Below are 27,259 nucleotides of genomic sequence, written 5' to 3' on the forward strand. Positions count from 1 at the left end.
TGTTGGTGCTTATTTGGGGGACCTGCAGGAAGGTTTGCCTGTGATGTACAGTGGTACCTCGGGTTAAGAACTTAATTAGTTCTGGAGGTCCGTTCTTAACCTGAAACTGTTCTTAACCTAAAGCACCACTTTAGCTAATGGGGCCTCCTGCTGCCGCTGCACGATTTCTGTTCTCATCCTGAAGCAACGTTCTTAACCTGAGGTACTATTTCTGGGTTAGCGGAGTCTGTAACCCGAAGTGTATGTAACCTGAAGCTTATGTAACCCAAGGTACCACTGTACTTTGCCCACCTAGTCGCCAGGCAGAAGAAAACTAAGGCTCTTGCATCCAATATGTTAGCTGACTTCTTCTAAAGCAGGGTTTTCCAAACTTGGGTCTCCAGCTGTTTTTAGACTATTTTTTAAGACTACTATTCCCATCATCCCTGACCTGTTAGCTAGGGATGATGGGAGTTGTAGTCCAAAAGCATTCACGTCCTCAAAGCCATTGGAAGGGAAACAGAATTTTCGACTTGACCCTGGGGGTGATCCAGCAGGGCTGCTGTTCTGTTAAAATTCCTTGGGGGTGTTGGAAGAGCTCAGCCTAGGAATGAAGGAAAAAAACAGGAGACCTCAAAGGTGTACTAGGAGCAAATTTTATCAAGGCTTCAAGCCTTTGAGCTGCAGTTCAATTCACTTGCCCCTGAAGAAATCTCACAAAGAGCTAGCTGGAAGCCTCTTGTGCGCTGTCTATTAGTAACTAATTCTGGCTAGCTTGAGGGCCTTCTGGTAGTTCCCTCACTGCTAGAAGTGCCGTTACAGGGAACCAGGCAGTGGGCCTTCTCGGTAGTGGCGCCCACCCTGTGGAACGCCCTCCCATCAGATGTCAAGGAGATAAATAACGATACGACTTTCAGAAGACATTGGAAGGCAACCCTGTATCGGGAAGTTTTTAATGTCCGATGTTTTGTTGTGCTTATTCTGTTGGAAGCCACCCAGAGTCACTGGGGCAACCCAGTCACATGGGTAGGGCATAAGTAATAAATTATTATCATCATCACATTTTCTTACTCGAAAGTCACTCGGAAAAGTGTGTGCTGCAGCAAAAATGGCACTGCCTCATTTTTAAAGTGCTGCCGAAAGAGTCTAGGGGCAGAGTAGGGGGGACAAGATAGCTTTCCATACTCTGAAGCCTGCTGCGTTTAGGTGCCTGTACTGATTCTGTTCTGGCCCTGGCCTTGCATTTGATGTGCCCCCGGAAATCCTTCTCAAGCTGTAAATAAACACATTAAAACAAACAAACACACACACACAAATATGCCATCACTTTTTTGGGGGAGCTCTTTTCATCCCACAGGATACCAGCTTGATATGCAAAAGCTGCCCTGAAATTCTCTCTGTCTGGGGGCGGGGCCCTGGAAGCCGGGCTTTGCTTTCACGATCTCAGAAGCCTAAAGAGGGTTTTGAGGGGCAGCGCAGAGGGAGCTTAGAGAGGATCAGTGGATCAGACAAGGTTGGCTGCAAGGAGGCTCATGATGATGCTTGGCTAAGCCAGGATCAGCTTGGGGGTGAGGATGGGAGGAACAGAGTTGGCTGCTATTGGATTAGCTGTGGAAGGAAGATTAGATTGTTTGTGGGGGAGCGGGGGACGGGAAATATGGGTTTGCAGCAGATGGAGGGGGAAGAGACTACAGGTCTGCAAAAGTAACCAGCCCTTGCTCAGGGTAGCAGCAGAAGGGAGCAAAGCCTGGCTTTCCAGCAGATCCCTAAAACTACTGGATCTCGAGGGAAGTCTTGGAAAACTTCTGGATCCGGTCTTCCAGCACATATGTTCCATTTTACACCGGAAGCAAAACGTGAACGAAAGATGCAGCACTCTCCTGGTGCAAGCTTTCAGCTGATAATTTCCGAAAGCAGTGGCGTCATGGTGGTGAGGTCCTGGGTGTCGTGGATATGGAGGATCTGCCGCGTATTTTCGACTTTCAGCGTCCTCAGCTCTGTCAACAACAAGAGAAGTTTGGCGTAGAGGAACCTGGAGAAGTGGAAGGGAGAAGGAGGCAGCCATCAGTCCTTGCCGTTCCTGATCGTTTGAGTGGGTGCTCTCTATTACACACACCAAATTTCCCTTGGCTCCTTGCCTAGGACCCCATCAGCACCACACATTCAAGTTAGGTTGCTTTAAGCAGCTACGGCTTCCCCCCCAGTCACCCTGGGGACCGTTAACTTGCTAAGGGCGCTCAGAGTTGTTTAGGAGACCCCCTCGCAGAGCTCCAGTTCCCAGAGGGATTTAACAATATCCATTCCTCTTCCCAGGGAACTCTGGGAATTGTAGCCCTGTGAGGGGAATAGGGGGTCTCCTAACAATTCTCAACACCCTTAAAAAGCCACAGTTCCCAGGATTCATTGGGGGAAGCAAAGGCTGCTGAAGGGATCTTAAAAGACTAAGGCCTCCATCCACACTGTACATTTAAAGCAGTATCATACCACTTTAAGACATCATGGCTTCCTCCAAAGAATCCTGGGAAATGTAGTTTGTGCTGAGCAGGGGTGCCAACTTGAATAAAATATGGGGAGGGCCCCAGATAAGTCACACCCTACAAAATCAATCACAGAACGTGATGCACACACACCATTTGAATGGCAACACCTGCCAACTTTGGGTGGGCGGCCCCTTCAAATGTTTTATTGGGGGGGGGGCGAAGGGACCTCAGCCCCTAGGAGTTGGCTCCTATGGTGCTGAGAGTTGTTCAGGGACCCCTATTCCTCTCACAGAACTACAGTTCCCAGAGTCCCCTGGGAAGATGGATTGATTGGTAAACCACTCTGGGAATTGCAGCACAAACACACAAACGGCACAAACCTTCATTTTGCCCATTGCACGATAACTAGGGGCTGGAAAGTTGGGTTTGTGAGAGAGTGGAGAAGTAGTAACTGTTGGGACAGGTCAGAAAATATGTAACAGAAATGTTCTGTGAAAAACTGACTACAGCAGAACACCCATGGCAATCCTAAAAACCAGGGAATGTGGTCAGTTGCATATCGGTTGCAAGAAAACGATCACATTTGCAAAATAAAGAACCCGTCTGGAAGCCCCCAAGCAACATCGGGATGGCCACAGGTTCCCCACCCCTTGTAGAGAGCACCCACCCCCCCCCCCGCCGCCACAAAGCACTTTCCCTGCTCACCTCCCTTCGGGCAGAGCATGTCGCTGGTCAATGTAGTTTTTTAAAGTCAGAGCGATTTTCTCTTGGGTCTGGTCAATCACTTCTCGCTGCGTGACGTCCATGTGGTCTGCAAAGTCGCAGGCTTGGGCAGTGAGAGACAAGGCAGAGGAGATATGGGGCAAAGGGTGAGGAATTCCCCTCTTACCCAACGGGAGCGCTGGCAAAAAACAACCCACCCACCCAAATGGGTTGCTACTTAGTGCATGCTCAGAGGCACATAGAAAAACGTCCCCCTCTTGAGGAAGATGTACTCTGCATGCACCCAGAGGCCCTTGTCTGGAAATGCCGGACTTCTTGACATAAAGAATGAGGTCGACATACTGTGCTCTCTCTGTGTGTGTGTGTGTGTGTGCGTGAGTGCGCACGCACGCACGTGCGCGCGCACACACACACACACACGCATATATGAGCAAACAGCACTTCACCCACGTTTTCTCTGGAAACGGGAATAATCACGGGAATAAGAGATACAGGCCACTCCCCATTTATTAAGGGGTTATGTAACGAGGCACCACGTTTAACTGAAACTACGTATATTGGGAACACCATTGGGGAAGCCTGCAAACACCCCCATCGCTCCCTCCCAACCTCCTCGCTCAAACTCCCAATTCTCCACGGGCCTCAACAGTCAGTGCAAAGGCTCATGGGATTGCACTTGCAAAGGCTTGTAGGATTGCTAAGCGCCTTTCCCCCTTTTCTGGGCTCTTTTAGGGCCATTTTTAAAGACACTTCCAGGTTTGGTGCGGTCACACACCAATGGGACGTGTATTGACTGGCCGTTGCCTGTATGATACTGCGGTTAACAAAAAATATTTATTTATTTTTAATCACGGATATATAAGCACACCCGCATACAGACAGGCATTTTTTATTCCACCTCTCCTTCCAACAAGCTCTAGGTGGCATATACGGTTCTATTGTTGTCCTCTGAACAACCCTGTGAGGCAGGCCAGGCTGAGAGGCTGTGACTAGGTCACCCAGTGAGCTTCCTGACTGAGTGGGGATTTGAACCTTGGTCTGCCAGGTCTTGGAGGGATGCGGGTGGCGCTGTGGGTTAAACCACAGAGCCTAGGACTTGCCGATCAGAAGGTTGGCGGTTCGAATCCCCGCGAGGGGGTGAGCTCCCCTTGCTCGGTCCCTGCTCCTGCCAACCTAGCAGTTCGAAAGCACGTCAAAGTGCAAGTAGATAAATAGGTACCACTCCAGCGGGAAGGTAAACGGCGTTTCCGTGTGCTGCTCTGGTTTGCCAGAAGCGGCTTAGTCATGCTGGCCACATGACCCGGAAGCTGTACGCCGGCTCCCTTGGCCAATAAAGTGAGATGAGCGCCGCAACCCCAGAGGCGGTCACAACTGGACCTAATGGTCAGGGGTCCCTTTACCTTTTCACCTGCCAGGTCTTAGTCCAATACTCTAACCGAGCAGGCGTGGAAACCTCCTGCTTTTTAGAAAGGGTGGCGATGGTGCTGTCTGCCACTACTGGGATGCGGAGGACTTACCCGGGTAGAACAACACCAGGGCTTGGAGCAGAACGTATTCAGCCTCGTGCAGCCTCAGCTTCTTCAAGCTGATGTGGAACTTCAGCAATGGCTCCAGGTAGACCTGCTGGAATCCAGCTGGAGGAAGACAGGGATGTTGATAAAGTGGGTCTCTGTGTATTGTGGGCCTGTGATGCTTATGGCATGTAGCATAGTGGAACAGTTTGCCCACAGTAGGAACCAATCTGAGGTCACAGGACTGGCCCCTCCAGGATCCTCTGCTGTGCTAAATACTTCCCTCTGACCACAGGAGGGAGCATTCACACAACGTAATCCAATTATGGGTCTCTTGCTAGATTGGTTGTATGAACCCCATGAGCAAAATTGGTTCCAGAAGGCAACCAGGTCAGGAAAGAACCCAGGAAGGAATTCAGCACCCCAAAAGGGCTCTTGTTCCCACTTTGCATCATTTGCCTCAAAAAACAGGAGCGTATTAGTAGTAGTAGCAGTAGCAGCAGCAGCAGCAGCAGTAGTAGTAGTATTTCTAGACCGCCCTTCATCAGAGGATTGCAAGACAGTTTCCAATATAAAAACACAAAAATGCATAGCATAATAACAAACAAAAAACAATAGCTCATGTGAATTCTCCATGAATTCATCTACCCACACTGCTGCTTACAGGGTAATCTCTCTAGCCTTGCCCAGGAAGCATAATCACGGCAGCCATAAATTGTGCTCCATACATTCTGTTTGGTGGGAATGCTAACAACTGGATTGTACAGACTGAATACTAAATTTATGGAAGTACTAGCGCCTGGAAACTGCAAAACAAGACAGCTTTCCTTTGTACAATTAGCAAAGAGGCTAGGAAATTGAGATTTGGAAGTTTAAAAAATGCTAATGGGCTGGGCCAGTCGTGGCCCACAGTGACAGCCACCAACTTGGATGGTTTTGCAAAACAATTGAACATATCCATGGAGGAAGAAGCTATCAATGTCTACTAGCCATGATGATGATGACTGTGTCCTGTCTCCATGCTTGGAAGGTGGCCTGCCTCAGGATACCAAAGGAGGGGAATCACAAGTGAGGAGAGTGCTTTTCCACTCAGATCTCATTTGTGGGCTTTCATTAGGGATCTGGTTGGCCAGTGTGAGAACACGATGCTAGACAGGTTGGACGGTGGCCCTAATCCAGCAGGGCGCTCTTATAGTCAAGCCTGAGAGAGCCCATGAACAGTGTCCTGCTCCCAGTCCCATGGCAGCTGTGGGACTCTCCAGACTTCCTGTGACTTACTCAGGGCGCCATCTTGGATGGTGTAGCAGTGTTGGCCGCATTCCCAAGCTTTGGTCTCCTCATTGAAGACTGTGTTGAACCGGATCTGACAGATCTCCAGGGTGGCGCCTTTGAGGAGTGAGATTTGATCATCGATTGGCAAACTTCTGGTTGGGGGAGAGAGAAAAAACATGTTAAGCAGTAAGACAGGCTCAAAGTTTCTGAACCAATCCTTAGCCTTGAGGTGGGAACCTTGTGACCCTCTAGATGTTGTTGAACTCCATCACCCTTGACTTAGAGGTTCATCTGTCAGTTCTGGTTTCTCTCAGTTTCTCGTCCTTCCAACGTCCTCCACATTTCTGCATCAGTATTGCAAAATTATAACAACGGTGCAAACTTCTCCTAATATAAGTGTTTGTATGCAATTTTGCCTCATATACAGTGGTACATCTGGTTGCGAATGGGATCCGTTCCAGAGGCCCGTTTGCAACATTAAAAGAACGCAACCCGCAGCGACGCATCTGCACATGCCCGGGTTGCAATTCTCTGCTTCTGCACATGCGCGTGACATCATTTTGAGCCTCTGCGCATGTGCGAGCGGTGAAACCCGGAAGTAACCCTTTCCGGTACTTCCAGGTTGCCGCGGGATGTAGCCTGAAAGAATGTAACATGAATAATAATAATAACAATTTATTATTTATACCCTGCCCATCTGGCTGAGTTTCCCCAGCCACTCTGGGCGGCTCCCAATCAAGTGTTAAAAACAATACAACATTAAATATTAATTAAATATAAAGCGGATGTAACATGAGGGATGACTGTACATAATGTTGCAGAGCAATTTTTCCTAACAGAATGCATTTTTGCCTGTTGCATTCCCCCCCCCCTTTTTTTTAAAGCTCGATTTATTAAACCTTTAAGGTCAGGCTTTTCGTACATGTGACTTGGCAGGAGAACTGTGTTGCAAAACTTGGAGAAGTGCAAATTTCAAAGGCCAGCTGCATTTTGGTCTGCAGACTGTTTTGGAAAGTTCTAACCACAGAACTGTAGAGTTGGAAGGGACACCAAGGGTCACCTAAGTCCAACCCCCTGCATGCAGGAACCTCAGCTAAAGCATCCACGACAGATGACCATCCAGCCTCTTCTCAAGAACCTCCAAGGAAGGAGAGCCCACCACTTCTTGAGGGAGTCCGTTCCACTGGCAAAGAGCTCTTACTGTCAGAAAGTTCTTCCTGATACAGTATTTAGTTGGAATCTCCTTTCTTGTAACTGGGACTGAGCATGTGCTCAGAACAAAATAAAAAAATTCCTTCCAGTAGCACCTTAAAGACCAACTAAGTTAGTTCTAGGTATGAGCTTTTGTGTGCATGCACACTTCTTCAGATACACTTCTGTGTATCTGAAGAAGTGTGCATGCACACGAAAGCTCATACCTAGAACTAACTTAGTTGGTCTTTAAGGTGCTACTGGAAGGAATTTTTTTACTTTGTTTTAACTATGGCAGACCAACACGGCTACTTATCTATAACATATGCTCAGAGGCACCCTGTTCACAGAGTGGCTATTTTGCACCAGGTTCTGGTAGGCAGAACTCAGTTCTAGATGAAAGCAAGAAGGCAGGGCAGGTGGGGACTGGCTGAGGATGGTGGGGAAACTATTATTATTTTATTACAGTCATGTTGTTGTTGTTTAGTCGTTTAGTTGTGTCCGACTCTTTGTGACCCTCTGGACCAGAGCACGCCAGGCACTCCTGTCGTGCGTGAAATACTCTGAGCACATGAAAAGCAGACTTTTGTTGTTGTTGTTTAGTCGTTTAGTCGTGTCCTACTCTTTGTGACCCCATGGACCAAAGCACGCCAGACACTCCTGTCTTCCACTGCCTCCGGCGGTTTGGTCAAACTCATGTTTGTATCTTCGAAACCACTGTCCCACCATCTCGTCCTCTGTTGTCCTCTTCTCCTTGTGCCCTCCATCTTTCCCAACATCAGGGTCTTTTCCAGGGAGTCTTCTCTTCTCATGAGGTGGCCAAAGTATTGGAGTCTCAGCTTCAGGATCTGTCCTTCCAGTGAGCACTCAGGGCTGATTTCCTTCAGAATGGATAGGTTTGATCTTCTTGCAGTCCATGGGACTCTCAAGAGTCTCCTCCAGCAACATAATTCAAAAGCATCAATTCTTCGGCGGTCAGCCTTCTTTATGGTCCAGCTCTCACTTCCATACATCACTACTGGGAAAACCATAGCTTTAACTATATGGACCTTTGTTGGCAAGATGATGTCTCTGCTTTTAAAGATTCTATTAGAATCATACCTCTTGTTAAGTTCAGTTCAGGTTACGTTCTTTCAGGATACGTCCCACGGTGACCCGGAAGTAACGGAACGGGTTACTTCCGTGTTTTGCTGCTCGCACATGCACAGTCACTCAAAATGACATCACGTGCATGCGCAGAAGCGGCAAATCGCGACCTACGCACGCGCAGACACGGGTTGCGTTCTGCTCATGTTGTGAACAGGGCTCCGGAATGGATCCCGTTCGCAACCAGAGGTACAACTGTATTTATTAAATTTCTATACCGCCCTTCATCCAAGGATCACAGGGTGGTTTACAATGTGAAAACCCAAAAATGCATAACACAGTAGCAAACAAACATTCCCCCCCCCCAGTATTTTGTTGTTTATTATAAATCCCCCTGTATCCATTATTCAAGCCATCAATCACTGACTGCTGAGCTATAAACAACCTCTTTCCCCTTCCCCAAGACAGGGAACGCCCTCCAGTAACTGATCCTTACCTCAAACCTTTTAAAATCAGTTCCATAATTAATTGATAATTAGTTTTAGATTAATTTCATTGTCTTACAGCGGAGCCGCCTGCCTTACACACACTTTTTCGGCATTCATCACCTATGAGTTATCAGCAGGCAACATGGGACAGAGGTCACCTCTGGGTGACTGGTTTATTGAGCACCCACCCTGATCTGTTTGCACAACCTTCGTGGAGAGTTCAGACAACATTGCGTCAAGCAATTGCCTCCCTACACTTTCCAGCATGTTTCTGCAATGCTTTTTCTTATTGCAAAAAACGAGAAGGATTTTTTTTGGGGGGGGGGGGAATGAAGCAGGTCTGATGCACAGGAGCGACTTTAATCATATGACCTAAATATGTCCATATGTGATTGAATCTCCCGCACGAAAAAAGCAACAGTCTGGAAGCTTCCTTAATTTAGATCAGAGTTCCCCATTAGTAGTCACATACTGACTCCTGGAGGGACGCGGGTGGCGCTGTGGGTTAAACCATAAAGCCTAGGACTTGCCAATCAGAAGGTCAGCGGTTCGAATCCCCGCAACGGGGTGAGCTGCGGTTGCTCGGTCCCTGCTCCTGCCAACCTAGCAGTTCGAAAGCACGTCAAAGTGCAAGTAGATAAATAGGTACCGCTCTGGCAGGTGACCCGGAACCTGTACCCGGAAGCTGTACGCTGGCTCCCTCGGCTAATAAAGCGAGATGAGCGCCGCAACCCCAGAGTTGGCCACGACTGGACCTAATGGTCAGGGGTCCCTTTACCTTTATTGACTCCCGGAGGACGATAGGACTTTGCAGGGGGTGAATAAAGACCCTTTGATTCAGAGCAAGGCGCTCACCTGAAAGATGGTATGGCCTTGGCAAACTGGATCACTTGCTGGATCATGTAGGTGCTGATGTCGGCAAAGAGCGGCAAGAGGTTGAAGACATCGGGGAGGACCTCCTCCGGAAAGCTCTCCATGTGGTCTTGAGGACTGTAGGGACACATGGGAGGGACGGCAGCATCCTGGGGGCTTTGAGATCTCTGGCTGTGGATGTAGAGACGCACCGCTGGCTGGAGGGGAGACGCTGGTTAAGTGGGGCTCACAATAAATTTCCCCTCATTGAACCCCAAGACCATCTCAGCTTGCTTTCTTTCTCCCACCAACCTCTGATCCTAAGCATCTAGTCCTCATGAGAAATGCATGAAAACTGGTCAAGCAGCCATTCGCCTGATCAATCGCAGTGAGTTAAGGATCATTATTTGTTTATTTGTTTGTTTATTTAACGCCACCCATCTGACCGGGTTGCCCCACAGTGAAGCCACAGTAAAACATCAAAACTTCCCTATACAGGGCTGCCTTCAGATGTCTTCTAAAAGTTGTGTAGTTCTTTATCTCCTTGACATCTGATGGGAGGGCGTTCCACAGGGCTAACCTCGGGTTAAGAACTTAATTCGTTCTGGAGGTCCGTTCTTAACCTGAAACTGTTCTTAACCTGAGGTACCACTTTAGCTAATGGGGCCTCCTGCTGCCGCCACGCAGTTTCTGTTCTCATCCTGAAGCAACGTTCCTAACCTGAGGTACTATTTCTGGGTTAGCAGAGTCTGTAACCTGAAGCATCTGTAACCTGAGGTACCACTGTAGATATTTTAGGACCGGTGATATTTTATTTCCAGCAACATCTGCAAAGCATCGTGTAGGTCTCTCCTGGTACATTAATCAATTCAGGGATGAGGGACCCCTCTCTAGAAGACGCTGAGCTCCAGTTCCCATCACCCCTGACCATTGGCCAGACTGGCTGGGAGCTGGGGTCCAACAGCAGCAGAACCTGGGGGCCACAGGGTGTTCCTCCCCCCTCATTCCTGAAACAACCCGTCTGGAACTCCTGCAAAGCTCACCTGGTAGTGGTTGAACTGAGAGAAGCTGGAGTCAAAGGTTTTCTTGTGGGCTTCGGTGAGGAGTTCAATCAGTTGTTCCTGCTCTTCTGTGAGGCTGCTTTCCTCCGGTGGCTCCACTGAGGCCAGACTCTGTCCTTGGTGCTTCTTCTGCCACCTCAGCGCACGCCGCACATGCAAAGCTTCCTCTGACATTATCACTGTGTCAGAAACGAAAAGGAAGCAGTGCTCAAAGGAGAAGCTTTGTGGACCCTGCTGCCAAGCTGAGTGCGGACCTTGGGCAGGGAGCTACCAGGGACCTGATAAACCAAACGCTCCACCAGTAAGGGTGGGTATAGGGGTGACGGAGGGATTTGATTAACGTCTCCTCTGAAGCCGAATCTTTCCAATCTACACTTTCCGAATGGACCATAACACAGCCATCCTCTGAAATTCACACTTCCCTGAATTTTACTATTTTACTGAATTTTACTACGCGGGTTATCAACCAAAAAATGGATCTATTAGGTGAAAGGAAGCATGAATATATTGGTGAAAATGGCACACGCACAAAAACATTATATTAGGGGGAATTGCTGGCAAAGATGTGTACGTTAATCAAAACTCCATATAAATACGTGCGCGTTGGGAGACATTTGCACTAAAATGCTGGTGAATATTCATGAGAATTTAAACAAACAAACAAACCCCGCAAATTGCTGCAAAATGTGGCAAACGGAATTTAAAACGGGAAAAATGAGAAAACAGAGAGAATCGGAATGAACGGATCCTTCCATCCCTGAGCGAGTGGGACGCGTTTGGTTTCTCTCAGTTTCTCATTTTCCCAGTTTCAAGTACAGTTCTCCACATTTCCATAGCAGTGTGTGGGGTTTTTTTTAAGTCCTCAGGAAAATTCACCAGCATTTTAGTGCAAATTTCTCCTAACAGACACATGTTTATATGGATGTTTGCCCTATATACTTTTTTTTTTGCAAAGTTCCCTAGTAAAATGCATTCCTGTACACACTTTAGGGACGACTCCAGTAGCTTCCTGTGATTAAATGTGTAGTCTGGGAGCATCCTGAGGGCCAGACAGAGAGGCGTGGAGGGCCACAATTTGCCCCTGGCCGGTGGTTCCCTACCCCAGCTCCTAACCACGGCGCCATGCCGACTCTGTTATTACACACTCTCCATTATTATTAATACAGTGGTACCTCGGGTTAAGTACTTAATTCGTTCCGAAGGTCCGTTCTTAACCTGAAACTGTTCTTAACCTGAAGCACCACTTTAGCTAATGGGGCCTCCTGCTGCCGCCGTGCCGCCGGAGCACAATTTCTGTTCTCATCCTGAAGCAAAGTTCTTAACCTGAAGCACTATTTCTGGGTTAGCGGAGTCTGTAACCTGAAGCATATGTAACCTGAAGCGTCTGTAACCTGAGGTACCACTGTATTACGCATTCCATGGCTGAGTTGTAGCTCTGGAAACCCCCATGGGCTTCGCCACTGTCCAAATTAGGCCCTGTTGCATCATCCCTGGGCTTGGGGGTCAGCCGCCTGTGGCAGGCAGGGCACAACACTGTCAGAAAGGTTTTGCCGCTCTATCGGCCTCTTTGCAATGCTGCCTTCTTTCTTCCCCCACTGTCAGTGTCCAGCTGAACTTGCTTAAGATTCTGCAGAGAGAAACCCCAATTGATTTGCAGCAACCCCCCCCTTCTCGATTCACTTTACAGGGGGTGCCTCTCGCTAGAAGCTCCTTAATGGATTTCTGCAGAGAGGGTCAGGTGCAATCCGAAGCTGTTTGCGGGCAGATCGAGGCGGTATTTCTTTTCTTAAAACACACACGCACACAACGACGACGTGTGTGTGCCCACGGCTACATCACAGTCCGACTGCAGCGCGGAACACCCTCTTGTGTAAGGAGACTGCAATGCATCACCCTCTGACAGTCTCTCGCACAGCGCTGATGCTCCTCTCTCCTTCCTCTCTCCACAAAGCCCCGGGGTGTGCAGCAGGATTCATCCTGGACCAGATTATTGTCTGCCCACACACACACCTCATCCCACCCCACTGCCCCCATCAGATTAATCTGTGCTCAGGCAGAGGCCCGTTTTGTTTTGTTATTGGTTTGGCTGCCAGCCTGCTCTCAGAAGATCTTTTTTGCTTTTAAGTGTCTTGCTTTTGCAGCTGGAGGAGGGAGATGACTCTATTCTTGCTCCTCTCTGGCGTTTCTTTTAATGAAATCTGACCCTTTGGGCCAGTCGATGCGGAGGAAAAGCTGGCTGGGCGGCCTCAAATCCACCCTGCTTTCCAGCGCAGTGTATCGTTCCCTGGAGAGAGGATGCGGCTTTGCTGACAGCCTCCTCCTCCTCCTCACCCCTCCCTCTCCGCACAACCCTACAGCTGCTTCCAATCCTTCTTCTTTACTGAGGATGGCTTTGCAGAAGCAAACAAGCTGAAGGCTTCTTCTGCTCAGGATGACACTGAAAGATCCTTTGAGAGGGCCCATCTTGTGCTGTTTACGTCTCTCTCTCTCTCTCTCTCTCTCTCTCTCTCTCTGTGTGTGTGTGTGTGTGTGTGTATGAATGTTGTTGCTATCATTATAGAGCTGGGAAGTTTCCCGAAAGGACCACCAAAATAATCAACAAGGGGCTGGAGAAACTGGGGACTTTTTGGTTTCAAGAATAGGCAAGGAAGAGCAGGCACGACAGGGGTGTGTGTGAAACAAGGCTTGGTGGGGGTGGTGAGGATGGACAGAGAGGTCTCTCTCATAATATTTAAACTCGGGGACAAACTATGAAGCCTGAATGTTGAAAAATCCGGAACGGGCAAAGGAAAGTACAGTGGAACCTTGGTTCCCGAATGGCTTAGTTAACAAACAAATCGGTTCCCGGATGCTGAAAACCCAGAAGTAAGTGTTCTGGTTTTCTAACTTTTTTGGAAGCCGAACGTCCGAAGCGGCTTCTGCTTGAGTGCAGGGAGTTCCTGCAACCGATAGCAAGCCGCGCCTTGGTTTCTGAAAGTTTTGGAAGTCGAACGGACTTCCGGAACGGATTGCGTTTGAGAACCAAGGTAGCACTGTAGCCAAACTGTGGTAGCTGCATCTGCAAGAGGAAGTGACGGCCACTAGGTTGGACAGCTTTAAAAGAGGATTGGACAAATTCACAAAGGACAGGGCTACCAATGTGACCCCCCCCCACCGGTTATATTTTACATCTGCTGGGAATCTGATTTAGCAGGGGTCTTTTTATACTATTATTTATTAAATTATGAACCACCTTTTACAAGGCGATTTGCAAACGTGCCATGAAAAACAGCTGGGAATAGCTTTAAAAGCAGAACATTGACAACAACAACTAAGGATGAGTTTTGAAACTATACAAAATGAACCCCTAAGGCCAGAGACCTTTCCATCCTGCTGGAAAAGCCTATCAAAACAAACATGCCTTCAGCTGTTTCCTGAAAGTGCAGATAGTGGACTGCCTGTCATTTCTCTATATGGGACAGTGTCCCACAAATGGAGGCAGCCCTGCTTGGAGCAGCCATCTGATTATTTTTGGGACTTCAAAGAGAAATTCTACTGCAGAACGCAGGGAACCTCTCTTGCCGAATGTAGTTAAGTTCAGGACAAAAGGACCAGGCCGAAAGAATTGGGGGGTGGGGAAAGGGAGAGAGGCTTCCTGGGTCATATAGTAGTAGGAATGAAAAAGAACTCCACAAGCCAGGGCACAAAGGCAGAAGCCATCCAGTCTGTTTCTTCCCCACAACCCCTTCCAGGTCTAGTATGACTTTTGCGTTTGACCAGACAGCTTCATTAACGCTAATAGCTATTGATAGGCAAATATATGGAGGATGGGTATCACAAATGGGATCTGGTAGGAAAATTCAAATCCACCACAGCTGAACTTGTTTAGGCCATAGGATGTAATTAGGGTTTGGTGAATGTGTCAATTTCAGTTTCTCTCTGTCGTTTTTCCAATCTTAAGTTTGGTTCCCCAGAGTTCCACATCAGTTTGAAATTATTATTATTATTATTATTATTATTATTACTACTACTACTACTACTCAGAATCCTCATGAAAATTCATTAGCATTTAGTGCAAAATTTAGCCTAAAATACACATTTCTGTGCAACCCAGTTAGATGGGTGGCATATCTGTAAATAATCAAATTATTATTACAGACTTTTTTCAAAGCATATTTCTACACACACACACATTTTTACATGTTAATTTCACTAATATATGCATTTACATGCACACTTTCCCTTAACACATAGCAATGCAAAATTCAGAGATGCGCAAATTTCTAAGGATGGCTCTGTTCCGCACGCCTTAGAGTTTTCAGAAGGTGCAAATGACATGGGTTTGCGTTTAAAAGCAATCTGAAGCAAATTTCTCCCTCATCCCTGGGTGTAAGGCAGGGAACAGTTGGCCTCTGTACCATCAGCCATTTTTAGAATTCAATCAATTCTAATGTTTTTTTCATTATGCAGCCACAGGAGTGGAGGAGTGGCAAGAGGGGCTGTCAGTGTCCAAAGATGCGACCAGGCAACCATATGTTTTCTCTCTCTCTCTCTCTCTCTCTCTCTCTGTGTGTGTGTGTGTGTGTGTGTGTGTGTGTCGGCCCCACTTCCTTGCCTCAGAAGACCTTACTGGGAGAACCTAAGAACATAAGCTTGTGGAATGCTCTCCCCAAGGAGGCACGCCAGACGCCATCTTTAACTATTTTTAGATGTCAAGCAAAGCCTTTTCTCTTTACCCAAGCTTTTGGCCTTTCATTTGAGGGGGGGGGGCACTGGGGCTGCTTTTAATGGGGGGGGGTTACTCCTGCCTTTTATCTGTATAGCCGTGTTGTTGGGGTTTTACTCGCTTGTTCTGAATCCATTTTAATGTACGTCCCTTTGCGTCAGTCTGTGGGGAAAGTGACTTAACAAATTCATAAGATTAGGAGTAGTAACAGTCCAACTGCAGGATCAGGCCAAAGGCCTTCACAGTCCAGGATCCTTTTCTCACAGTGGCCAAACAGGTGCAGATGGGAGCTGTTGCCTAGCAACCGCCAATAGGGAAAGCCAGGCCTCCATGAGGACCTGAGTGAGGCCCAGCTGCTAAACATCACTCCTTTGCCTCAGAGGATCTCAGTGGGAGTTTTGTTTTTGTTTTTTGCCTTGCACGCAAAAGCACCCTAGGGACGTCGCTTGATTTCTTTTCCTGATACTAGCCTTGAATGTGATTTTTTTAATATAGAAAATTGTGATAATCTGCTGTAAGTCCCTATAAAACAGGGTAGAAGTTTTCTGAATGAGTAAATAAATAAATAAATAAATAAATAAATAGATAAATAAATAAATAAAATCCAGTTGCATACCCTTCAACATTTCTCCAATGAAAATAGGGGTGTCCCGTTCCATCATGATAATTTTACTTATTTATACCCCACACATCTTACTGGGTTGCCCCAGCCACTTTGGGGCAGCTTCCAACATACAGAAAAACATAATAAAACATTTTTAAAAAATTCCTATACAGGATTGCCTTCAGATGGCTCTGGGGTCGGATAACTCCATACCCTCCAACATTTCTGCAATGAAAATCGGGACATCCTAAGGGAAAGTGGGACATTCCAGGATCAAATCAGAAACCAGGATGGTTTCTGCATTGAAAAGGTTGAAAAGGTTCTGCATTGCCTGGTACAGTAATTTGCCTGTCAGGGACTGGGCGGAGAAGGAGGAGGAGTGGTGGAGACCGCAGACCACGTCCCCATCCTGACCCTTGCAGGGAGGAGGAAGAGGAAGACAGTATAGATTTATAACAGGGGTTTGAGGGAGGTCACAGCTCAGAGGCAGATGAGGGGAAAAGTTAGGAAATACAGTGGTACCTCGGGTTAAGTACTTAATTTGTTCCGGAGGTCCGTTCTTAACCTGAAACTGTTCTTAACCTGAAGCACCACTTTAGCTAATGGGGCCTCCTGCTGCTGGCGCGCCGCCGGAGCACAATTTCTGTTCTCATCCTGAAGCAAAGTTCTTAACCTGAGGTAATATTTCTGGGTTAGCAGAGTCTGTTACCTGAAGCGTATGTAACCTGAAGCATATGTAACCCGAGGTACCACTGTAATGGGAGAGGAGGAGCAAGCGGAGCCAGAACAGCAGCTGGCTGACACATTGTCACTTGAAAGCATTCCAGACCCTCCATCTCCCAGAACCTGGCGAGCCTTAAAAGTAGGAGAGCAAAATGCTCGAAGACAGAGGGCATTTAGCGGCAGCCGTAGAAGTGACGAATGAGGAAGTGGGAGAGACTGGGTGGGGTGGAGAATCACGCGGGACAACACCATTATCCAAGAGGCTGGGTTCGATAGCCTCTCTCTGCAAAGTTTGAAATAAAAAAGGCCCGTAATAAACTTTTCCTTGCCTTTATACTTTCCTGGGCAACCAGCCGGGAGCCGCTGACATTGCCTGGGGCCAAAACCAAGCAAGGAAGAACACTGGCCAGCCACACTTACTGTCTTTCCTCATGCCCGCAACGAGGCATTTCTGGTAGCGGCACGCCTGGCACTGCCGCCTCTTGGCTTTGGTGATGGCGCAGCTTCGGGTGAAGGGGCACGTGAACTGGATGCCCTTGATGACAGTCCGCCTGCAAGACAAGGGGGCGGGAACAGAAATTACCTCACAGTCGCACCGGGGCGTTTCTCTGACTTCTGCAGCCAGCTAATGTGTGTAAAAATGTGTAGACTACAGTGTGCCTATAAATGCCACATGTTAGCGACGACTACACACAAAAACATCTCTCTAATGTCTCTCTAGGGGACGCGGGTGGTGCTGTGGGTTAAACCACAGAACCTAGGACTTGCTGATCAGAAGGTCGGCGGTTCGAATCCCCACAACGGGGTGAGCTCATGTTGCTCGGTCCCAGCTCCTGCCAACCTAGCAGTTCGAAAGCACCTCAAAGTGCAAGCACACAAATAGGTACTGCTCCGGTGGGAAAGTAAACGGCGTTTCCGTGTGCTGCTCTGGTTTGCCAGAAGCGGCTTAGTCATGCTGGCCACATGACCCGGAAGCTGTATGCCGGCTCCCTTGGCCAATAAAGCAAGATGAGCGACTGGACCTAATGGTCAGGGGTCCCTTTACCTTTAATAATAATAATAATAATAATAATAATAATAATAATAATAATAATAATAAATTTTATTTATATCCCACCCTCCCCAGCCGAAGCCAGGCTCAGAGCGGCTAACATCAAATGTATAACACATTAACATAATATCAGACAATCAATTAAAATACATCCTCAAATACTAATGTCTCTCTAAGCACAGTAACCTCAGTCGCGAAAAATTTGGGGGGAACCCAAACATTGAGTCTCTGCATGCAGGGAAAATGCCCCCTGGATCATTTTCAGAAGTGGGGTTACAGAAGTGGGGGGAGGAGTGGAAACAAGACGGGGAACTGTACCGAAAGAAACCCTTGCAGCCTTCGCAGGTCATGACGTGGAAATGGTAGCCTGTGGCCCGGTCCCCACACACGGCGCAAGTTTTCTCCTCCCCGTCGAGGTCTGTGTCGCTGCGACTGGAGGCAGTGGTGGCTGGGCTGCCTCCGCTGCAGCTGCTCTCACCGTCGGAGGGGCACTGCACGGCGACGCCACGCACCGATGCCATGGGAGCTGCGGTCCTGGTGTGAAGGGAGGAAAACCGGTGACAGGCAGACCCACATCAGTGCCTGAGGCTGAAATTCCAAACAAGCATTTTGGAATATGGCTGCATTTCCTGCATTGTAGCGGAGTGGACTCCAGTATGTTTCGGAGAACAATTCAAAGTGTTGGTGCTGACCTTTAAAGCCCTAAATGGCCTCGGTCCAATATACCGGAAGGAGCGTCTCCACCCCCATCGTCCAGCCCGGACACTGAGGTCCAGTGCTGAGGGCCTTCTGGCGGTTCCCTCACTGCAAGAAGCCAAGTTACAGGGAATCAGGCAGAGGGCCTTCTCGGTGGTGGCACCCGCCCTGTGGAACACCCTCTCACCAGATGTCAAAGAGAACAACAACTACCAGACTTTTAGATGACATCTGAAGGTAGTCCTGTTTAGGGAAGCTTTTAACTTTTGATGCATTACAGTACTGTATTTTAATATTGTGTTGGAAACTGCCCAGAGTGGCTGGGGAAACCTAGCCAAATGGGTGGGGTATAAATAATAAATTATTATTATTATTATTATTATTATTATTAAGCATATCCCCACATTTCACTAAGGTTTGAGAGGGTTTGCCCTGGGCAAAGCGCCCTCTACTGAAGCCCACCTTCTGTCGATGGGTCTGCCGACCATTTTAATTTCCCATAATGCCCTGTGGGACATTAAAATGGTGGCTAGACTAGCCCATCCAGTTCTGCTCAGAGTGCCATGCAGAGGTTTGGTTTTTTAAAAAGGTGGGCTCAGAACAGGCACGGGTGGTCAATCTGACGTCCCATTCCATAATGATAATCTTACTATTTATACCCCACACAACTTATTGGGTTGCCCCAGCCACTCTGGGCAGCTTCCAACCTATATAAAAACATAAATAAAACAGTAAACATTATAAAAAAAAAAACTTCCCTATACAGGATTGCCTTCAGACAGCTCGGGGGTCAGATAACTCCATACCCTCCAACATTTCTGTAGTGAAAATAGAGGCATCCTAAGGAAAAGTGGGACATTCTGGGATCAAATCAGAAACTGGGATGGCTTCTTTAAATCAGGGACGTCCCTGGAAAATAGGGACACTTGGAGGGTTTTCCCTAGTTGGTGCTGGTTGCTGAGGCTGGCCCTGCATACAGTCCAGCTGCCCCTGGTTTTGGGCCGGATGTGGCCAACTCTGAATTCTTGAATGCCTCTCTCTATTCGTCGAACATGGCTCTGCAGTGTTCAGGCTCCATAAGAGACCTGGCATTGTCTTAAATTTGTCCATTTGGCCATATCTGCACCATACATTTAAAGCACTACCACACCACTTCTAAAATCCATGTTGTGTGACTTAATCCCAAAGAATCCTAGGAATTGTAGTTCCTAGTTAAGGGTGCTCTCCCACTTCAAAGCAAGTAAAGGGGCATTACCGGAGTTCAAGGAGACATCACAGGCAGGTGAAAACACTACGGAAGGTGTGGAGCAGGTGAGGGGTGTGGCCTCAGGAAGAGGGGGTGTGGCCTGGGGGTTGTTCCGAGAGTCAGCGAGAGAAGCTTAGCAGGGGGCATATAAGACTCTCAGGCCTGAAGTGCCCCATCCTTGCTGTAAGCAGCGGCCCCAATAGTGGGAATTGAGTGACACCTCTTTGGGGCAGCTGGGGGGTGTTTGTGGCTGCCCCAAGAACCTACAGTGTCTCATGAATGTGCATGAAGGCACCTTGAGTTTACCACCTGTGCGAATGTCACGTCCAGCTCCTTGCAAGCGCCTGCGCCTTTGGGTGTAGATAAAAGGGCAGCCGTTACGCAACCTGGAAAGGAAAGAGAACGAGGGAGGGGAGAGAGAGAAAAGGAAAGGAAAGGTCAAGAGAAGAAAGCAACTCTCTCCTGAGTGTCTGGCTCGGCTGGAGGAGAAAAACAAAGAGCTGCGAAGAAGAAAGCAATAAAAAGGCATACCCCGTTTGCGGTCCTGGTTCATTCTGCCAATTCTTCCCAAAAACGGCCGACCTTCCTTACTTACTTTTGGTATATACCTGTTGTGTACTGAGGAAGGGGGGCTTTGGGGAGAAGCAGCTGTTCCTGACCTCTGACCTTTCCTAGGTCCTCTTTCCCCCTGTCCTGCTCTTCTTCCTCACCGTGCCTTCCCCCACTCTTCCAAAGCCACCCCACTCCCAAAAATGTCCACCACATAAAGGCGAGCTTACCAGTTGAGTTTCCAGCAGCGTGTGTGTTGGTGAGTGGGTGTAAACAAGGGGGGGCAGCTGGGAAGGTGGAGGGTGAGGGTCTTCCCACAGGGCTGCCACTCGGCACCGGACTTCTTGTTTGCCTCCCCACTGGCGTTTGTTTCTCCGGTGGGGAGAGAGAAAAGGATCTGGATTCTGATAAGGCTAAGTGAAATTTGTACTTTGGCCTCATGCACAGCTGGCGTCCGCAGGGCGGAGGCAAGAAAAACCAGGGGGGCACAAGGTGAGGGAGGTTAGGAGCCAATACAAAAAGAGAGGGAGCAAAAATGAGGGCTGGGTGGAATCATAAATGGGGTCAGTGGGTGGGTGCTCCAAACAGGGTCCTGGCACCGCCGGCTCCACTTCTGTCTTGCTTTTGTAGCTGCATCTGTTGGAGTTCGGCCTGTCACACAGCTGCTACACAAGTACTGGAGCCTGATGTACGGTGGTGGCAGCAGGGGGGAAATCTAGGGTGAGTGGGAAGAAAAGGGGCGAGGGTGAGTTGTGTCCCACATGTTAAAGCTCTGTGAAAGGGGAAAATATCAATTTATGTTACTGGCAGGAGCTCAGCAGTGGGGGAAGGAGTTGGGGGTGAGCTTCTTGTTGGGGGGTGCTTGCCTCCCCCTCCTCTGGTACCACCCACATTGATAGTAAGGTAAGAAAATGGGGGGGGGGGAGAGAAGAGTATACTTGTCCTTAAGTGTGTGTGTTCAGTTCATTCCTTGTGAGCGCTGAGTGAGTCGTCCTAGGAGCTATGAGAGCCATTTTTAGGGTTCCTTTATGTGCTTTTCTTCCTGGGAAGATGAGCAATTCCAGTTTCCATTGTCCCCCCCCCCCCGAATTTCTCACCTCGCTCATCTTGCAAATTAAGAGTTTGAAAGACTCCCATCCTAGTGGGCTGTGACTGAACTGGTTATCTTTCGACTCCTCTTTCCCTTCAGATTATCCTAACATTATCTTGATGGTCTCCATTCAAGGGCTGAATAGACTGTACTCAGGCAACTAAATTTGCATGTGCTGACCTTTCTGCAAGGTGTGAGGAGCTCAAGATATCCCCGAATGCCTTTCAGGAGACAAGAGGCTGGGATCAGACTGGTACCAGCATCACCAAAGGTCAAGATGAAGTATCTCTTGTTATATTAGGTTATATCAACCTTTCAAACTTATGCTATAAACCAGGGTTTCCCAAACGGGCGCCTCCTGCTAGCTAGGGATGATGGGAGCTGTAGTCCAAAAACAGCTGGAGACCCACATTTGGGAAACCCTGACATAAACCAGTTCAGATTGACAAACGTCTGTTCACAACTGCATGGATCTGATTGGATGACTTGGAGTTGAACGTGTGACCAGGCTTGAATTTTGGGTGGCGAGGTCTGGTTGTGGCTTTTCATTTCTTTTGGAGAGGCAGAAGATTCCTGTATTGATCAGGGGGTAGGGGGTTGGAATGGATGACCTTTAAGGTCCCTTCCAATTCTGTGATTCTGGAGCAATGGGGAAACTGTGGCTCTTCAGATCCTGTTGAACACCCAACTCCCACCGGCCCCAGCCAATATTCAGGGTGATGGGAGTTGTAGTTCAATAATGTGTTTTGACTCCAGTTCCCAACCACCACAGCCACCAAGGCCAGTGGAGGGGATAATGGGAGGTATAGTCTGGCAACATCTGGAAGGTCACAGCTTCCCAATCCATGCTACAGTGGGTTTTCAGGAAATATGCTCCTATCTCCCTTTATTTATCTGTAAAGGTAAAGGGACCCCTGACCATTAGGTCCACTCGCAGACAACTCTGGGGTTGCGGCGCTCATCTCGCTTTATTGGCCGAGGGAGCCGGCGTTTGTCCGCAGACAGCTTCCGGGTCATGTGGCCAGCATGACTAAGCTGCTTCTGGCGAACCAGAGCAGCTCATGGAAACACTGTTTACATTCCCACTGGAGTGGTACCTATTTATCTACTTGCACTTTGACGTGCTTTCGAACTGCTAGGTTGGCAAGAGCAGGGACCGAGCAACGGGAGCTCACCCCGTCGCGGGGATTCGAAACACCGACCTTCTGATCGACAAGTCCTAGGCTCTGTGGTTTAACCCACAGCGCCACCCGCGTTATTTATCTGAGATGGTCTCTATTTCCTAGTCCCTGGTAAATCATTTCCCCCATATGTTTTTTTTTGGGGGGGTGCATCTAGCTCATATTTTCAGATGGGCATACAGTGGTACCTCGGGTTAAGTACTTAATTCGTTCTGGAGATCCGTTGTTAACCTGAAACTGTTCTTAACCTGAAACACCACTTTAGCTAATGGGGCCTCCTGCTGCTGCTGCGCCGCCGGAGCACGATTCCTGTTCTCATCCTGAAGCAAAGTTCTTAACCCGAGGTACTATTTCTGGGTTAGCGGAGTCTGTAACCTGAAGCATATGTAACCTGAAGCGTGTGTAACCTGAGGTACCACTGTATATTGCTCTCATTGCCATCCTTTGAGGTTCCGCTGTACCCCCAACCCTGGGTTTCCCGAAGTAAAATAATGCCTCTTGGCTCTATAGCACATGCACCTCAATCCATGCGCTTGAGCCAGGCAATGCACAACCTGCTGTTTTACACCTTGCTCTGGCTCAAAGTGTGCTTTGAAGTGTCCTGCTTATGGTGGCGCCTTTTCAGGAATCAGGAGCAGAACACGTGTCTGAATGTGTGCAGTGTATATTTTTATTCATTACAGACCAGACCTCACAATTTATGGGATTAAGGGGTGAGCATTTCAATCTGGCATCTGAGCTGGCTTAAGCAACTGCACTAATAGATGCACATCCGGCAAAAACTCAGAAGGGGAAGCCTTTGCCTGTATAAAGGCAATATTTACATTTTTTTGCTCCACCCACTTTTGCTTCTGGCCCTGCCCAGCACTGGCATTCGGCCCCTAGAAAGTTGCCCAGAAGGGCATGTGGCCCTCAGGCTCTTTAAGGCTGATCCGTAGGCCTCAAAATCTGTTCTCATCCCCATTGTGGATTTCCTTTCCCCACGGCCATCTCTCCTTTCTTCCTGGGCCAGGCACATTTTCCCAGCCAGCACCTGCCTCCTCAGGGTTGCCACTTTCTCTCCCTGCCCCTGCTCCTCTGCCTTTAGTCAACTGCCTGACACGCAGACACTTGCCAGATAATGTCCCAACCCCACCCCTCTGCCAATTTTAACCTTCCTCTCCAGGCCAATGCAAAGGTTCACCCACAAAATTCCGGCTAAAGGCTAATTAAAGAGGTGGCAATCCTGAGAGGAGCAGGGCAGAACGAAAAATGAACCAGATCCCATCCTTTCATTCCCCAGCGTCTGATTAATCCCCCAATCCCCCGGCAATGAAGACCAATTTCCTGCTAATGAAACTTTGAAGAGCTTGATTAATCTGCACTGAGGCAAGCCGGGCAGATCCATCTTCCCACCGCTGTCTCTCCCTCCCCACCCCACCCCCATCTCGCCGGTGGTGGTTGAGGCGGAGACGATAATTATATTTGAACAGGATGTCTTCATTTTCTGATGACAGCTCCCTCACACCCTAGCTTCCCACCCACCCTGCCCTCTCCTCCCTCCACAGCCACACAGACCCCTGGGATGCGGTTGGCACAGGAGCAAAGTCAGATAGAGAGAGATGGCAAAGTCAGAAGAGGTTCTGCAAATTCGCTGATCAACACACACACACACACCCTTATTCTCCATGGACCGAACTCAGTGGCAGAGCACATGCTTGCATTTAATAATAATAATAATAATAATAATAATAATTTTATACCCTGCCACTCTGGGCGGCTCCCAACAGAATATTAAAAACACGATAAAACATCAAACATTAAAAACTTCCCTAGACAGTGCTGCCTTCAGATGTCTTATAAAAGTCTTATAAAAGTCATGTACAGTGGTACCTCAGGTTAAGAACTTAATTCGTTCCGGAGGTCCGTACTTAACCTGAAACTGTTCTTAACCTGAAGCACCACTTTAGCTAATGGGGCCTCCTGCTGCTGCTGTGCCGCTGGAGCACAATTTCTGTTCTCATCCTGAAGCAAAGTTCTTAACCTGAGGTACTATTTCTGGGTTAGTGGAGTCTGTAACCTGAAGCGTATGTAACCTGAAGCATATGTAACCCGAGGTACCACTGTAGTTGTTTATTTCCTTGACATCTGGTGGGAGGGCGTTCCACAGGGCGGGTGCCACTACCGAGAAGGCCCTCTGCCTGGTTCCCTGCAACCTCACTTCTCGCAGTGAGGGAACCGTCAGAAGGCCCTCGGAGCTGGACCTCAGTGTCCGGGGCTGAGTGATGGGAGGCAGGGCTGGCTCATCTCCAGGAAGTCCCACCCCCTCAGCCCTGGAGTCAGTGGTGCCTTCAGCCCACCTTCCTTCCTGGACCACGCCTGGAGCGCTGCAGGGCAGAGATGGGCGGAGCAACGAATGCGATGTTTACCTTTGCGCGGGGTGCTAATTTCTCAACGCGCACTCCCTCTCCATCCTCTGCCTGGAGTACGAGGGCCAAACAAAGAGGACCAGAGGGCCACACACCCCTGTGGCACATGCCCCTTTGCCTGTTGCTGAAATCATTATACCTGCTAAAGGCACAGAAGTCCCCCCCCCCAGTAATCTTATGAAAACTACACATTCTTTGGCGAGGTGACGCACTTACCTGTTGCACTGAAGCCTGAGCAAAGCTTCGTCCCAGATCCCTTACTGCTCCTGTTGGTGGGGTGGGGGTGCTGCCCCCCTGCCCCCCTCCCTTAATGGTTGTGGGCCTTGTCCGCTCCAGGAAGGCCAAATCTCTGCTGGGTTCTCAGCCTGGTGGCGGTGGCGGTCAGCCTACGGAGCCGTCCATCCCATGCCTTAGGGGATCACAGGCGCAGCCAGCGTTCCTCCGCAGTTCTGCTCCAGGGCCCACTTGCCAGGAAATGCCTCCCATAACAAGCTGGGAATGAGACCGGACTGGTTCAGGTCCGGCAAGACACAGGCGGAAACTGGACAGTTGACACCTGACTCTTGCTTAGGATGGGGCCAGAGTGGGGGGAGGAAGATGAATGGGAGGTTGCCTGCTCTTGATGGGGTTAGACTCTCTCTGAAGGAGCAGGTACTTCTGGATCCTTTGCTGTCACTTGAGGTTCAGGTGGCCCAGCTGTGCCCCCATCTAGACAGGGCTAGCCCAACTACAGTGGTACCTCGGGTTACAAATGCTTCAGGTTACAAACTCCTGTAACGTGGAAGTAGTACCTCAGCTTAAGAACTTTACCTCAGGATGAGAAAGAAGAGAAATTGTGCGGCCGCATGGCAGCAGCAGGAGGCCCCATTAGCTAAAATGGTACCTCAGGTTAAGAACGGTTTCAGGTTAAGAATGGACCTCAGGAATGAATTAAGTTCTTAACCCGAGGTACCACTGTATATAAAAACATAACAAAACATTAAGCATTCAAAAACTTCCCTATACCGGGCTGCCTTCAGATGTCTTCTAAAGATTATATAGCTACTTATCTTCTTGGCTCACAGGTCGCATAACTCCATACCCTCCAACATTTCCCCTATGAAAATAAGAACAGTTTCAGGTTAAGAACAGACCTCTGGAACGAATTAAGTTCTTAACCAGAGGTACCACTGTACTGCTGCCTAGGCTCTGATAACCTCTAGGTTAGATTACTGCAACATTTTATACTAGGACTGCCTCTGACCACAGTTCGCAAGCTTCAGCTGGTGCAATATTCGACAAACAGGTTGCTCACAGGGGCAAGACGCTTTGAGTATATTACAGTGGTGCCTCGCAAGACGAAATTAATCCGTTCCGCGAGTCTCTTCGTTTTGCAGTTTTTTCGTCTTGCAAAGCACGGCTATTAGCAGCATAGCGGCTTTAAGAAAAAGGAAACAAACTCGCAAGAACTCGCAAGACGTTTCGTCTTGCGAAGCAAGCCCATAGGGAAATTCGTCTTGCGGAACGACTCAAAAAACGGAAAACTATTTCGTCTTGCACGTTTTTCGTCTTGCGAGGCATTCGTCTTGCCACTGTATACTGATCCTGGCCCGGCTGCACTGGTTACTGATTAGCATCCAAGCCCGATTCAATGTGCTGTTTTTGACCCATAAAGCCTTAAATGACTCAGGACTACAAAATCTCAAGGACCACCTCTCCCCAAATGAGCTGACCAAGATCCTACGATCTTCCTCTGAGGCCCTTCTTCATGTGCCTCCTCCACGTGAGGTCTGGAGGGTGGCAACACGAGAACGGGCCTTTTCTGTGGTGGCTCCCCATTTGTGGAATTGCTCTCCTCAGGGAGGTTCGACTGAAACCTTCATTATACATCTTTACAGTGGTGTGCAGTGAAAGTTTTGCAGGGGAACAGTTAGGGCTAGAGGCACCAGTTTGTGAGGGTGATTGCGGGGCGTGGGGACATCGGGACGTCACTCACGTGAGCATCATCCCTCCCTAAACCAGGCAGAAGCTCCCCTAGCTTTGGGGAGGAAGGAGGTGCTAGACTTTAATACTTTAATACTCTAATTTACTGGGAACATTTAGGGGACTAGCCTAGCCCCTTAGTCCACTGACCTCACGACACTGCATCTTTAGGCGCCAGCTCCTCTTTGGCTGATTAATATTCCATGGCCTTTAAATGTGTTGGGTGTGTGTTATTGTGAATATATGGAGACTTGAAATTAAGATTGGAAAAATTAGAAACTGAGGCACATTACCAGCTTAAAATGCAGCTGGGTCACCCTGTTTCTCAGTTTGGATTGCAGCTTCTTTGGTGGGAAACGTATCAAAATGAAGTATTTCCTCAGAAATGACCAGCTAGATAT

The 27,259-nt window shown here is 48.5% G+C and overlaps 1 protein-coding gene across 3 annotated transcripts; it reads right to left on the minus strand.

Moving 5' to 3' along the window:
* Positions 1–621: 621 nt before the first annotated feature.
* On the minus strand, positions 622–20,650 carry NR1I3 (nuclear receptor subfamily 1 group I member 3). 3 transcript variants are annotated; one of them, XM_081841136.1, is made up of 10 exons: positions 20,448–20,650; positions 19,964–20,054; positions 18,045–18,260; positions 17,096–17,226; positions 10,626–10,822; positions 9,586–9,800; positions 5,972–6,117; positions 4,700–4,816; positions 3,165–3,270; positions 622–2,011 (listed from the first exon to the last, which is right to left on the minus strand). In XM_081841136.1, the coding sequence occupies exons 3-10, from the start codon at positions 18,245–18,247 to the stop codon at positions 1,873–1,875; spliced, it is 1,254 nt and encodes a 417-aa protein (XP_081697262.1). In that variant the 5' UTR covers positions 18,248–18,260; positions 19,964–20,054; positions 20,448–20,650; the 3' UTR covers positions 622–1,872. The 3 variants fall into 3 exon arrangements, with proteins under 3 accessions (XP_081697262.1, XP_081697261.1, XP_081697260.1); XM_081841135.1 differs by having other exon boundaries at positions 3,165–3,285; positions 19,978–20,054; positions 20,448–20,610; XM_081841134.1 differs by having other exon boundaries at positions 3,165–3,285; positions 20,448–20,610.
* Positions 20,651–27,259: the final 6,609 nt, after the last annotated feature.

This window comes from Podarcis erhardii, assembly GCF_964252035.2.
Source record: "Podarcis erhardii genome assembly, chromosome: 15".
Lineage (NCBI taxonomy): Eukaryota > Metazoa > Chordata > Lepidosauria > Squamata > Lacertidae > Podarcis > Podarcis erhardii.

Excerpts from the sequence above, each read along its gene's own strand:
- NR1I3 (XM_081841135.1), bottom strand. The coding sequence starts at position 18,247 with ATGGCATCGGTGCGTGGCGTCGCCGTGCAGTGCCCCTCCGACGGTGAG. Across the intron at positions 6,118-9,585 it reads AAGGCCATACCATCTTTCAG|AAGTTTGCCAATCGATGATC; the intron begins GTGAGCGCCTTG and ends TCCCCCAACCAG. Across the intron at positions 3,286-4,699 it reads CCTGGTGTTGTTCTACCCGG|CCTGCGACTTTGCAGACCAC; the intron begins GTAAGTCCTCCG and ends TCACTGCCCAAG.